This window comes from Trachinotus anak, unplaced genomic scaffold (assembly GCF_046630095.1).
Source record: "Trachinotus anak isolate AG129_WGS33_773 ecotype Australia unplaced genomic scaffold, CSIRO_AGI_Tana_v1 ptg000011l, whole genome shotgun sequence".
Taxonomy (NCBI): Eukaryota; Metazoa; Chordata; class Actinopteri; order Carangiformes; family Carangidae; genus Trachinotus; species Trachinotus anak.
The window spans coordinates 1,549,128-1,564,672 of record NW_027273862.1 but is presented as its reverse complement, the minus strand read 5'-3'; the positions used below and the strand labels follow the sequence as shown (position 1 = coordinate 1,564,672).

General features: G+C 41.1%; 1 protein-coding gene across 1 annotated transcript in view; it reads left to right on the top strand.

Moving 5' to 3' along the window:
• The first annotated feature begins 1,618 nt into the window (after positions 1–1,618).
• LOC139627422 (plakophilin-3-like) overlaps positions 1,619–15,545 on the top strand; it is a 37,762-nt gene continuing 23,835 nt past the window's right edge. Inside the window, exons 1-2 of the mRNA XM_071488151.1 lie at positions 1,619–2,271; positions 12,626–12,708. Of these exons, the coding sequence (XP_071344252.1) occupies positions 2,067–2,271; positions 12,626–12,708 (288 nt within the window). The 5' untranslated portion in view covers positions 1,619–2,066. The remainder of the gene's footprint in view (positions 2,272–12,625; positions 12,709–15,545) is intronic.

Genomic DNA, 15,545 nt, shown 5'->3' with positions numbered 1-15,545 from the left:
CTGTCCCCACTCCTGAAAGCTTCCTCCTTTTGCCTCCTGAGCTGACTGAGCTTAGCTGTGAACCAGGGTTTGTCATTGTTATAACTCACCCTGGTGCGTGATGGGATACAGCAGTCCTCACAGAAGCTGATGTATGACGTCACAGCCTCTGTGAACTCATCCAGACTGTTGGAAGCAGTCCTGAACACCTCCCAGTCAGTGCAGTCCAAACATGCCCGCAGATCCTCTATGGCTTCACTGCTCCACTGCTTTGATGTCCTCGCAACAGGTTTACACAGTTTTAGTTTCTGCCTGTATGTGGGAATCAGGTGGACCATGACATGGTCAGAGTGGCCCAGTGCAGCCCGGGGGACGGCGTGATAAGCACCACTGATTGTGGTGTAACAGTGGTCCAGAGTGTTCCCCTCTCTGGTCGGGCAATTAACAAACTGTCTGTATTTGGGCAGTTCATGACTGAGGTCACCTTTGTTAAAGTCACCAAGGACAATAACTACGGAGTCCGGGTTGGTCCGCTCCACACACAGTATCTGGTCTGCGAGCGCCCGCTGTGCCTCCTGCACGTTGGCCTGTGGTGGGATGTAAACACCGACCAGGATGATTGAGGTGAACTCACGGGGGGAGTAGAAGGGCCTGCAGTTTATGATGAAAGTCTCCAGGTCAGGAGAACAGTGCTGCAGGATCACTGTCACGTCTCTGCACCAGCCACTGTTTGCATAAAAGCAGATTCCTCCACCTTTGGTTTTGCCGGACAGCTCTGTGTCGCGATCCGCTCTGAAGAGCTGGAAGCCGGCCAGCTCCAGCGCAGAGTTCGGAATCGATCCACACAGCCACGTCTCCGTGAAGCACAGGACGGCAGATGAGGAAAAGTCTCTGTTCTTCTGCACCAGTAGCTGAAGTTCATCCAGTTTGTTGGGCAGTGAACGCACGTTGGAGAGAAAGATACCTGGGAGAGGTGTGCGGAGTGCGCGCCGGCGGAGACGCGCAAGCGCACCAGCACGTTTTCCTCTCCTCCGGCGTTTCACTGCGAGAGCAACGGTCAGTGCACCTCTGACCAAAATGTCCAATAATCCCACAGATGAGTCGAGAAAAGTAGGAAAAAAATCCACTGGAGTTGTTTCTCTGATATTAATGAGCTCTTCTCTGGTGAAAGAGCTCCGGAAACCAAAGCAGAAAACTGGATTTATAAAGAAAATAAGGCAAAAAAATGCGCACCAAAACACCGAGGCAGCCATCCGCGGCGCCATGGCAACAGAAAAGGGCTTTAGTGGCTCAGCTTTCAGCCTCAGGCCAACATCTCAGCATCATGAACATTTCACTGATCACAGATGGTAAATAAATTCCCACACAGCTGAAGAGGAACAGTGTCATCACTCCAGTCTTCTCAACTCCATCAGTCCTACCTGTCGGCTATCCACCATGCACCTCTGCAACATCCAGCATAAAGTAAGTGATTCTACCTGTAACTTAATACATACTTTGCATGAGTTTTTTTTTTTTTTCTCACAGTATACACAACTGCCTCCCAGCTCCATACATCATTATCATCATTTACAATATTCCCCTTTTAGTAATGTTTTGTTTTGTGTTGCTGTGCAGGTCAGTGAGGGTACAGCCCAGGACTAAAACATTAAAGTCAGAGATTCATATCCAGACTCCAGTGTGTGGCTCAGTTTAGGCAACAAATGCAGAGACAATGGTGGGAAACAAATGAAATACGTTATCTGTGGACGTTTTACTGATATTCAGCATCAACACTTTGGCAGCTTGTCGGATAGATTACAGTTAACAAATCCTGTTTCCAGCATTATGTTTAGTTCAAGAAATATTTGCTGTTGCAAACTGGCCTGCTCCAAATAAACTTCATTTCCAGAACACATGTTGTGGCAGCAGGTGGACCGTGTAGGTCCCGCCTACAGGCTGGCGGCTGCTGCCATTTCGTAGCAGACACTGAGAAGATCAAGTGTCCTGACTAGTGTTGGACGCGCCTCGACTGCTGCCGGACCTGCAGCTTCAAATACTTTTTCTTCTCTTTGCCTGGGTGAAGGAGTTTGTTCCCCGCTGCGAGCATGAGCGTGGCGGTGGCGGAGGGCTGCTTTCTGTCCGCCCTGCAGCCCAGGTCCTCCTGCACCGCGTATGTGCTTCCCTCGGACGGCCCGTGTCCGGACCCCGTGGCTAAAGCCCGGAGAGTCCAGGAGCAGGTCCGGATGCGACTGGCTGAGAAGAAGTCATCCTCCCTGCCCAGACTGGACGACTCGCTGGTCGGATCAACAGGTGAGCCACATTCCCTTCAACAGTCGGCTTCATATCCGCCCCAGGTACAGGTGATAGGTTAGTTATGAAACCCTTATTACCACTACAGTTAATCCTACATGACAAACTGTATCCAAAAGTGATTGATTATCATAAAGCAGAACAGAAAAAAAGACAATAACATAGTAAGAGAGCTCCACCGTATGTGTGTATACATGAATACTGTATATACAGTCTGCATATTTTCTGAAGTCACTGTATACACTCAATTGGCAGTTTATACCCAGTTAAAACTAAAGGGGTCCTCCTGAACTGTTTTTCTTTATACAGAGAAGTGTTTTTTATGTTTTATATTAATGTGGTGGACAAAATAATAGAATACAGTTCATCAGCCATTATCATAAAGTTGGAAAACAAAACCTCTCTGAAACAACATGTCTTCTGAGACTGGCAGACAACAGGTTGGGCTGTGAACACAGTGAATCAATAAGCTTCACCACTGGAATGAAGGCTTGAAGCTGTGTTAAGATTTTTTTTTTGGCACAGTGGAACAATTGTAAACATAACAGTGACATATTATATTTATAAAGTTGTTAGCCAACAGTCTTCCATTCACACATCCAGCTGATACATTTGGAAATGTGCCATGTTTTGAATGTTAGTCTAAAATCCAGTCTCCTTCAGCTGCTGAGGACAGTATCTGACTCTTTAGCTGTCAAATGCTTCAGTCTGTTCACCAGCTTGTTGGAGACCCTGTCTGTCTGCAGTCCTGTGCTGGACAGCCAGTGCACAGTAGGTTTACCAGAGCTTTTGTGCTGAAAGCTGGCGCCTGCTGCAGGAAATGAGGTTGAAGAGAGTAAGATTGTGCTCTGTAGAACCAAAACAATGAAATAACAAATGCAATGAGATGCCAGTTCTTGGTGGGTTCATCACTGTGAAGGTATTCTTTCACTTTACACACTGTTTATTTAAAGTATGTTGTCAGTATAAAATATTGATTAGAGCTTTGGAGTGACATTTGTTTTCCAATGTTAAAGACCAAGGTACAAACCTCTCAACAAACCTTTGATACATGATAAACATTACACCATCAGACTTAATTTTCTGTCAATCAACTAATTGTTAAGCAAGAATACAGACTGTATTGTGGGTTATGTGAACCATTGTTCTTTCTGTCATGACTTCACCACAATATAATATTCCCACAGGGCATTGTTGTGTAACCGACACCTAAGTTTATAGTAACCTTGTCATATTTGATCTTATTGTTTAATATTCTGCAGTTCTGGCTTTTTTCTCCAGTTATACCCCCACAGAACCAGACATGTGTAAGAGCGTCTGTGGCATGGGAACAGATACATAGTTGTATGATATTTTGTGTTGTCATTTTATTCTACAGGGACTTTAAATGGTCTCTATGTTCATTAAAGTGAGTACAGTGGTATACATTACAGTTTTTTATCATAATATTCTTGTCAGTTTACATTCGTACCCAATCTATGGTGTAATCACTGTTCATCAGCACCATTAACACCTCATTGTTCATAAAGATGTCATGAAACATGACTCAACATCTTTTCTTAGGGGACTGCTTGTAAGTTCGGCGTTCATTCACCAAGCAGCTCAGTAAACATTAAACTCTCATGCAGTTTAATGACTTTTGTCCCAGTTAAAGACTGAACTGCGGGTATCATTTTTAAGGTGTTCAGGCCAATTTTCTTTTTCTGAAAACAGTAATCTGAGTGATGACCACATCACTGTTTGTTTCAGTCTTGCTCCACTTTCCTGATGTAACTGTACACCATTTAAACATAGAGAGGTTTTGGGTTTTGATCCAGAGGGAGACGTCGTACCAGCAGAAAGGACCTGGCTGGAAAAAACATCTGAAACCCTTCAAGCAATTCCTGTAACTCAGTTGCTTAAAAGAAAATTCAAGAGAAATTCCTTTTGTTATTTAGCAAGGCTTTGCGGTCATAGATCAGCTAAATTGTGGTAGAAAAATTAAGAAACACAGTAAACAACAATCTGTTTGATTTACTTTGGAAAACGAAACCAGTAAATGGTTCTTGTTGTAAAAGATAACCCAGTGAAATGTTGACATACGGTCAAAATTAAGACAAAAGCAAGCTAAACTCTATGTCAGTAGTGCTCCATACAAAAAGACTCCAGGGTTTAAATAAACAGTCCTGATGATGTCATCAGGAGTCATCAGGGGTCATCTCAGCCTGGGCTTGAAAATTTTTAACAGAAAACATGTGTCTCAACTGGAGGTAAAATGAAGTGTGACAGAGGTGGGCATTTAGGAGGCATGGAGGTTGTAATGTAAGATACTATCCACTGCATTATGGGAAATGTAATGTTTCCAACCACAAAGGTTGTTTTTTTCAAACCTCTGATACGACCTGTAGCAGTGTCTCCTTTAATAGCACCTCTATGGCGGCATGCATACTGAACTGTGGTTGTCATGGTTACAATTAATAAGACGCAGTCTATACCGACAGCGATGTACCTACCTTCGTCGCCATGGTTATAATAATAACGGTCATGGCTTGGTTAGATTTAGGCATTAAAACTACTTTAGGTTAGGTTAAGGAAAAGATCGTGATTTGGGTTAAAAAAGCACTTACTCATCATTAGATGATCTTCGATGTCATGGTGACAATAATAACAATGTGAGTAACTTTGTCAAAGAGTCATGGATAATAGAAACAACATAAACAGCTACTGTCACATGGGAATCGAACACCGCTCTTCTGTGACATATTCCTGTGTTTTGTTGACCCATCCATCCACCACAACCTCCTCCTGACCTGGACTCTGTCCCTCTGTAAACAATGTCACCAAACTTTTCCCTTTGCTCCTGTCATAGTTATTACAACCACTAGATGTCGCCTAGCAAGAAAATGTAACTATGGGTCATAATAACCTGCTGACAGACGACCTATGGGCTCGTATTTTACAAGGGGAGCAGCTTGTTTTTTCTTTTACTTTGACTTGATTCTGCTCCTGAATGTGCTCAGATGTAAACCTTACTGGACAGAATTAAGCTAATTTAGCAGTACTTATTTTGTTCATGCACCGATCCAAAGAAAATTTCACACCATATTGAATGTCAGGTACCAAGCCGTCTGGAGTGAACGCAAATACCACCACAACACCATAATTAATTCAGTCAAGATTAGTCTTCTCAGCATAAAACAACAACAGATGTGACAGATGTGGGAAATCTGTTAAACACACAGCATATCAGGAAACTGATGTGGAATTTGGGAAATTCCACATCATCAGTACTTTTTTGTCTTTAGAAAATCTCGCTGTTACGGAAACTTGAGTCAGTGATGAACCGAGCAGAGATTCCTGTACTGTGTTGGGCTAACTTTAGCTGTGATAATAGCTGAAACACATGGCAGGAACGTAGTAACAGAGCTGTAGCATCCCTGTGTTAAAGCTAAACATGCACATGGGCGTGTGCTTGTTGTTGGGGTCCAGTTCAAGCTGCTCTGAGGACTGACATCACAGGACTTGTGGCCAAACCATTAAGTAATTTCTCATGAATGTTAGTCAGTTTATTCCAGGACGATTACAATGTCAGCTGGCTTTAGAAGCCCACTGATTTTAACCATAACAGTTTTCGATAGGTGATGACAAATTTATATATGAAAAAGAAAAAAACTAAAATAAAAACTGCAAATCACATAAAGTCTGAATATTTGTTTATACTTGTGTATTGTATTGTTGCTGTGTATTGTGTATTATGTCATACACAGACTGCTATTTGTGCACTACGACCACCTGGAAATGTGTTATTTCCTGGTCATTTCCTGTTTTCTTTTGGGTTCCAGTCAGGACAGTTTTGTTTTATAAATATTAAAATGTTACACAAAACTGCTTTTCCATTATGACCCAACAGTTATAAAGATGACAGTTCAGTACACAGTTGAAAGACCACCTCATGTTCTCTATCTTGACATATGCAGATTTATGTGAGTCATCCTGCAGAGTTCCGATGATGCACATCTGTCTCACTGCAGACGGGAAAACAGGCTGGATCATCTGTCCAAAAGGAAAGTACGGGAGAGGAAGGAGCAGTCCCTCCCCCTTACTACCACTACCCCTGCCTTTGTCTGATAAGACAACAGGGCCTCAGTTTGACCTATGAGAGAGTCAGGATGTTGTATAAAGGCTGCATGAGATCTCCTCTCATTAGTATGAAGTCTGTCTATCACAGATCTGAAATATCTGAAATAACAGCAAAAAGTAATCAGTGGGAATCAGTGCTAACATTAGTGAGTTAGGTTACCTTGCTTCCACTTATGGAGTGGAATGCAAATTTAAGGGACAGTGAATCGACAAAAATGTTCAATGATGTAAAGGGACAGGCAGCTTAAAATGGCTAATAGGTAACACTGTTCTGACATAATTAAACAAAGTGTGAAACATTGGTTAGCATGCCTCTCGCAGAGACAGTCAGCTGCGGTGATGGGAAATGCCCAGTCAGAGGTTTTAGGCAGAGAAGCTGTATCCTGTTTTGAACATTGAAAAATAACTGTAGTATTTTTGTAGTTTACATTTCCTCAAACAAAATGTGATGAGCATTCAAATGTTTTCACAGCAGCAGAGTGACTGTGATGTAAAGTATATAATGCTACATGCATTATATACTTTATATATTACATATATAATACATACATGCATAAAGTCATGTTTGTGTATTTAAGTTAAGTTTATGGTGATGTATCTTTTATTTTGATTTTGCCTATATAAGTAAGACTTGGTCATGACATCAAGCCAGTGTTTTACCTGTTGTGAACTAAGTTTGGATGTGCAGTTGAATGAGCCAAAGAGGTTTGGCAGAACTGGAAGACGTTTAAATGCTGTGTAATCTGTAGTCAGTGAAATCTGGATGCAGTCCAGCCACAATTAAAATAAAAGCAAAGGAAACAGATAGAGATTGTGCGTGGAGCAAAAATAATGCAGACTACAAACTTGTGTGGATGGCTGTGAATGAACAGGGGAGTCGACTCCAGTCAAAAAAAAAAAAACACGTTGAAGGACAAATGCACGTAGGCTGAAGTCTGGTTCAGCACACCCTGAGCTCATTGACCACCTTGTGTGGGGAACATTCCTTTCCAATCTGCTCTTCACAACATGTTATCAGAGACTATTTTAGACTGGGCTGTACTTCAGCCAGGAGGGTCAGGACTATAGGGTCAGGAGATTTTTCATTTGGCCTTAAAATCTGAGGACCAAACAGAAATTTGTATGTAATTAAATCTGCATATTGATGATTTAGAAAAGACTATTCTTTATCAGTTCAGCATTTCTGGCTTCTCAGATTGATTGTCCTGAGACCGAAAACTAAACATCCTGGATATATTGATTATGAAAAGAGTTTTTTATTTCACTTTGAAAGGTTTGATCCATTTTATCCACATCTGGCACAACTGCTGTGGATAAAATAGCTCAGTTCACAGTTGAGACAAGAGGCAAAGGGCACAAGGACATGAGCAAGGAATGCAACCACAATCAAACCAACAAGGACAATAGCAAAGTTTCTGTCTAACATAACAGCAGGAGTCAGCTCTATTAACAATCCTGTCCCCTTTGTCTTGTTAGAGGCTTGTATGAGCTCTGAGCCTGAGCTTTTTTTAATGACTCAGGTCAGGATGTCAATCAACAGTTTTACATTTTGGGAAAATGTTTATTCTCTTTCTTTCTGAGAGTTAGATGAGGTGGTTTTTAACACGCTCACGTCATGCTAATTATAAAGCCACAGTCAGGAGCCAGTTAACTTAGTTTAGCATGAAGATGGGATATGGGGGGAAATTAGCGTACTGGAGTCTCCTCAGGTCTCTTGGTGTCCTCACAGAAACAGGAGGCTGGTTCAAAACGCCCTGTCATTTTCTGTATGGATTTAACAAACAAAACATAATTAGTGAGATGTAATGGTGCTGGTAGGTGGACTTGTTGTTTGAAAGTTGCCACTAAAGTTAACTGTCTATTATCATGTCATGTGATATCATAAAGAGACCTGCTCTGTATGAACAGTGCCCTGAAATAACTTCTGCAATGATTTGGTGATGTGTAAATAAAATGTTGACTTGATATGACCTTCTTTTGTGCAAATCTTTAGGACATTTTTGTTTTTTTTCCATCCCACACTTTTACATGTGGGGTGTAATGAACATACAGAGGGGTTTAAGACTCTGGGAGTTTAGACTGGTGTTTGGGACCAGGCTGTTGGAGACAAGGCTGTTTTTTTTGCAAATAATGGGACTAAGACCGGAGCTTTAGTAGAAGATGGGTTTGTGACAATGATGGAAAGTAAAGAGAAAGGCTTGGCTGCATACCACAGCTATAATGGAGCATAGTGAAAGAGAGGAGCTGCACACATAAATCAGTGAAAGGCTGAAAAAAAACTGTGGCAAGATGGGCTTAATCACAGCCATTAAACTATGACAGACAAGTTGTTTAAAAACATAATTCAACTCTGGATAATAGCACTCCCTTATTCTGAAATTCTTGTGGCACATGAATGTGTTTTTTGTTATGCAAGTTTCTATCCCCTCAAATACTGCTTATAGAGTCTGCAGTTACAACCAGGAAAATGATCACGTTTACCAGATTTGAGTATGTTTCTTAGTTGTATGTCTCGTACAATGGATATGTGATTCACAGGACTTTCAGTGAAAAGGTAAAAGACATGATGAGGGTAGAATCGAGGCTACACCCTGACAGAAAGGTCTGGATATTTGGGAGGCCTCAGGAAGTTCCAACAGATCCTCCATCAGCTAGTTCAGAAACATATGTGATGGAATTCACATACACCACTCCCTGCTCACCATCCAGAGCGTCCTGTGTAGCGGACAATACAGTGAGCTCATCGGCAAAATGAAAAAACACTTGCAGACACAACTCAGGTCATTTTCTCTGCACTGTTTCTCTTTCAGCATGAGCACAATGCATAATGGTATTTATTGCTTGGTTAGTGACCATTGGGTGTACACTACTTTTCACCATGCATTGTGGGATACTATAGAGGTTATAATAATTCTCACTATAAATTTGGAAACCACTATAAAGTGGCAAACTTAATATATAGTGGACTATATAGTTTATATCACATTTTTCTGAATGGCCACGTTTTATTGCAGGGAAGAAAAAAACCTGACGGTCACAGTGAGGGAGGAGACTCTCCTCAAGGCATTCATAGTGTTGCACTTGACTGTTCATGTGAAAAGAGACATAAGTGTGTGAAGAATGAAAAAAGAGCAGAGAGAGAAGGCCAGACCCTGGCTCTTCACTTACCTCCACACAAAACTGATAAATTGTTGAAAATTGGCTCCATTTCTACAAAGCGTAATCTCTAACTTCAGCCCTCCACTGCACAGGACTCAACATTTTATTCTTACTGATGGATATTTCTCACCACTGTTTCTTGTGAGTCATGGTTCACTTCTCTCTCACAGCTGTTACTGACTTTTTAGCAATAAACCATAAGTTTGTTTTGACAGTTTTTTAAAACTGATTATTCAGCAAGAAAAGCTTCATGCCCACCCAGACATTAGACGTGCTCTAGAGTCTATATAGACATCTAACAGTACAGAAATGATCAGAGTTTTACCTACAAACACCAGGTCCCTTAGAAAATTAGCAGCATCCAGAAACAACATTTTCCATGAGGCCTAAAATGCTAACACAATAATCATTTTACCCCAATTTTATTGTCCAGTGCAGACAAAGATATCCATTTATTTTATAAATAGATGGACAATAAGTCCTAGTATCACACATGAATATCATGTAAAAGACTTCCCAGCTTTAAATACAGAATATGTTTAACAGAATAGTTTCATTTGTGATCATATAAATGTTAACATGTGATGCTTTGAACTGTTTTACATACATAGTTTAACAGCTTGTAAGAAAAGAAAGAAAGAAATGCCACGTATACAAACTTTAACCAAAATGACCACACAGCCCACAGCAGTTCCTGCTCAGACTTGAATGGGAGGTTAGATAAGTAGTGTTGGATCCTTGTACGTGAGCCTGGGTTTGGCCATCACCTCAAGTGGCAGTGGAGAGAGCTGTTGTGCTTTTATGATGTTGATGTTGTGGACAGCCTTAGGTGCTCTTCAGACTTAAAACCAAGCATTAACAAAACTCCCACTGTTGAATGAGATAAAGATGAGGTTTAAAAACAGTGGAGCATCCTTTAAATAACAAAGCATCAAGTCTGATAAAATGATAAAATTTGTGTTAAAACATCTGAACAGCTGAAGAGAGGCCTCACATGTAATGGTTTCTGTGGCCTCTGCTGTTGTGTGATGAGAGATCCCAGATACATTTAACATATTGTTGGTTAAATGTTGTGTATGTACTCCTTATTGTGGTGGTCCTGTATGAGCATACCTCCCCTGACCTCTGACCTGCTGATTCTTATGTTCAGGCATGCAGCCCCTCCCAGCACAATCTCCGCCCTCCTTCCTTCCGTGCTGCTGGAGTAGATGGGCTCCCACCGCCACCCCACCCCCTTCCTCTCTCTGTTCAATTCACAGCAGCTCACTTATATAATGTTTTACAATACAATGTCCTCTTTAGTCTTAGAGTGTCCATACATGTGGTTACAGTGTGCAACCTACATAATGTTCCTTCAGCCACAATCCTTCATATCTGTGTACATTATTTCCATCTGTGCAGTGAAGTGAATCCAGCTGTATCACAGTAGGTCTGCCCTATGACTCTTGACATGATGTTACACAGCTCCAGCCCATCTCTGAACTGCAGCCCCCTGCCGAAGCCCAGTGGCCTGACGAAGGCGAGTTTAGATTCCACAGCGAACACACCCATTCCAGTGGCTTTCATTCAGCTGCAGGGTGTCACTGATAGATGCTGCTTTGGTCACAAAAACACAGTCACACACTGCAGAGTCATGTTTCATTGTGAAAGCCATGGTTTGGTTTAGTTGCTGGAAGTGCTTAGTTATCATTCACATGAAGCTTTTAGTGCAAATTCAAGTGGGAAGACAACTCATCAGCCTTATCTCATCACACTGAGGCTCCACTATTATCCACTGATTACACTGGTGTTCTGTCCTGTCCAGTGACCATCTTAGCTGAAGAATATTTGAACTACCTCACCCATGTTGTCTCTCTCTGCTGACATTGTAGTCTAGGCTGCTTGCGACTTTGCCCCTCCACCACCACACTGCCACTGGTTAAAGCCTCATCTAATGCTCACATTGACTGCTATTCATACAGCTCTCTATCCTTATACATCTCTTTATTGATGGGATAAATGCCAAAGTCTTTATTCAAAATGTTCACAACACCTTATGGTGGGAAACTCAAAATACTGGAGACATTTGAAAAATGTTCAAACATCCCAGCACCAGCTGTCTGTCTGTGAAGACAACCTTCTCTCATCTTTAACTTTCTCTGCAGTCACTCATTTTAAATGTTGATATAGCCAATAATAATAAGTACAACTGTCAGCCTGTTGATAATCTTTTGATTTTGACAGATTTTGACATTTTAATTGTGATTAAAACGCTAGGTTGTTTCCATGTTCTGTTGTCTGACAACAAAAACAAAAATGTGTGTATGTGTCAAATAGAAAAACCACATTGTGAAGAGTGGTCAGAGGTCAGTCAGAGGTCAGTACATCAGAGCATCCACTAACATTGAAGTGACAGCAGCAAATCTGTCTGTTTACTCTGGAGCCAGTGCACTGAGAAAAAAAAACACAGCCATATGTAAATCTGTACTCTTTACTATTCTGTGTGCACAATAAATATGTTAGACAATAAAAGCTGTGAAACATCCAATGAAAACCACATGATAGTATCAGATCTAAAGTCTTCAATCTAGATAAACTGGACTTACTTCACAAATGTGGTCAGAGTTCAAATGCTCATTTTTTTGTTTTCTGGCCCTTGGGGGCCTCCATAGTCTACACTGTGTTTGTGTCCACATGTTAATAAAATATGCAGTACATCAAGTTTAAATTGTATATACAGCAGTGAATCATCATCAAAATATGAAGCAACTCTGGGTTTCTTTCATGATTTGACTATTGCTGTGTCTTTGTATAAGTATTCAGACCCTTCATTCAGTACCATGTTGAACCCTCTTTGGCAAATACAGGTTTAGTAACATTATCTATGGGTATGCGTACATTCAGGAGTAACATAGTTTTGTTAAGAAAGGTGCATAACCAGGTTTCTGAAGTCAGGACTTCTGCAGAGCTGTGTGCAGTCACCAAAGCTAGTCCAAACAACCAGTTAACTTCTCTTTTCTATCAGCTGATGATAAGATGAGGTGACAGTTTGAATGACCAAAAACTCTAATACTTTATCTTTCTACTGTTTGTCTAGATTACAGCCTTCCTGCAGGAAAGACCTTCAGCCATGGTTTCAGCTCCAGATCCATGATACACACACCCAGCCGCATCATGGCTGTGAGTACCGCCTGCCAGTCCTGCATTACGCCATGAAACATGCAAGACAAAAAAAAAATTTAAGAACTGTTTGGTACAGATAAATGCAAAATACTGTAGATTTGGCACAAGTATATTGTAGCAGAGGTCAAAGTTGGGAAGCAGGCTCAAACCCAACAAGTATCGCCTAAAAAAATAGGTGGTTTGTCTTTTTTTTTTTTACTCTCTGTACTGAGCTTCACATCGTGGCTCTGTTAGGACTCACTGTAGCCTCCCAGCCAGAAAGCTGTAAATTTGATTCGTGGCCTTCTATGTGGAATTTAATTTTGGAGTCCAAACAGAAGCAATCTGGTTTGGAGATGGTACCCACCTAAACAGTGGGAGTTTGTCTGTGATGGACTGTATTAGTATTGTGCATCATAAATAATTAATTTCATTGTTGATTGTTAAAAGATTATTCCAGTTTATTACATTTTCTGTCTCATTTTTGTGATTTCACCTGCATTTCTATTAGTAATAACAACATTGAAGAGCACTGACATCTGGTCCTTAGCCATAATTTTAGAAATATTGGGGTCATATGTTAAAGTCCCCCCAATGTCCCTTCTTAATTATTTGGATTTTTCATATTCTACTTATTTAGTAAATTGTTAAATTATAGTTTTTGTGAATTCAATGCAAAAGGTCTAAAGGCTTCTTTTAGAGCCTCAAAATAGAAATTGATTGTTATTAGACATTTTCTGGTTTAAATCTTTTCTAAACTTATGTATATATATATATATATATATATAAAATATACATTTAGAATGTATTTTATTGAGAACCTCTTCTGAAGCCATTCAAACTGCTATGTCTGCCCATCACTTCAGGGATTTGGTTGGTTGAGTCCATCATGGGGAAGCTGGTCTCACCACCTAACAATGTTATACAGTATATTGTGTGTACAATAATGCCTCAGATGTTCTTTAATTCCTTTGGGGAAACACAAGGGTTGTGTGGGAATTTATCCCCAAAGCCTGGTGAAGAGCAGTGGGAGTGCTGATGCCAAAAGAAAAATATTTTCCACCATTAAACTGTTTTGCCCAACAAATCCTTTGAACAAAGAAGGTAAGATATTTTTCAGTATGCTGGCGTAAAGACTGACAAAGTATCTGAAAGTATCTGAAACAAAACCATTTCAACGTGTCAACCCAAAAGGTTAGTATATCAGGCTTCTCAGGATGCCTTGAACATACCAGTATCATATGGCATCAAATCCAAACTGCTAAGAAAGAAGGAAAGGATCTACTCATCTTGTTCCTTGACCTGACATGGATCAGTTCCTCATTCCCTACTGTGGACACCTTTTCAATTCTTTCAGGTGTTTACAGTAACAAATCTGGTAAAACACAACTTCAAGGATCTGAAATTTTGTAACACAACATCAGATTTCACCAAATCTTGGCAACCACTAGAAGCTGGCATCACCGTTGAATGCACCTTCTGCCCACTGGTCTTTACTAAGGCAATGGAGCTCATTGTCAAAGCCTCAAAATGGAAAAATGGTCACTACAGTTACCACTGATTTACTTTTGGACAACAACGTTCCCCTGCACCACAAGACATCTGGAAAAGCTTCATCAAAACATGTGAGCATGAGGATCAAGTCCAGCAAGTACCGAAGCATCTCCATTGTCTAAGGTAAAGTCATGGATCAAAGAATGGGCTGGTGGTATGACGCAAAGCTCAAGGACACAGAGCAATTTAAAGAACTCAAATAGGATAACATCACATACATAGCTTGTATCAACAAGACCTTGCTGCCAGGAAAACTTGAGCTGTGGTGCTTCCAGCTTGGCATACTCCCAAGATTCATGTGGCCTTTAACAGAAATCCCCATCAACAAAGTGGAAAATCCTGTCTGACTATACGGAAATGGCAAATTGGAATTACCACTTGCAAGTGGTGTGGAAGAATTGAAATCCCCCAAAGCAAGATTAGTCGTGACCCAGAATCTGTCATTCGGGAGGAAGTGGACTCCATCTGAAAGCGGTCCGAGTGTTAAGTCTGCCCTTCACTTCAGAGATGTGACTGGCCACAGCCATAGGAGTTTTGTCAGCAGAGCCTCTTATGACCTTCTGACCAAACCCCAAATCCTGAAGCAGTGGCGGGGAGACCTTGCTTGCTCTCTTTTCAAATACCTGCATCAATAAGACATATTTTAACAGAATGCACAAGCCTCACAGAAGGGTGTGACACTTGGCAACATTACCAAGTTCTCAGACAGCTGGTTTCCTGGCACAGAGGTGAACCGCTAGAAATGTCCCCTACAAACATCAGCAGGAAATGCCTGTATAACACTATTTGCACCAGCAGGCCAACCTCCAAAGAACCATATAACATCAAAGGATGCAGGCTGCATACTTAACATGTGGACTTGGAAAAGAAGCTAGTGTTTCCTCCAGACATTAAACTTCAACACTGGCCAAACATGGTCAGCCAAGCTGGCATATATTAAGGAATTGACAGTACAATAGGAAGATGGTGTTGAAGTACTCTGAACTGGCAACTGAAGCTACCAGAATGACTAGAAGACCAAGATTTTCCCTGTAGAACTGGGATGCAGGGGATTTGTTGCTACATCTATGACCAGACCTTTGAAGAAGATGGAGGTGAGGGGCCGCTCCCTCGAACAAACAATCCTTACCAAATGCAGCAGAAAAAAGCAGCATTCGGCTTGTTGAGCTATTTCGAGACCTTATCAATGAAACATCAGAGGAGGAGGGTGCCCACTTGATGACACTGATGACATACTCACAGACCCTTTCATGACTCCAATCAATCAAGATTCATTTTGTTAAATAAAAGAACGAGGCCAA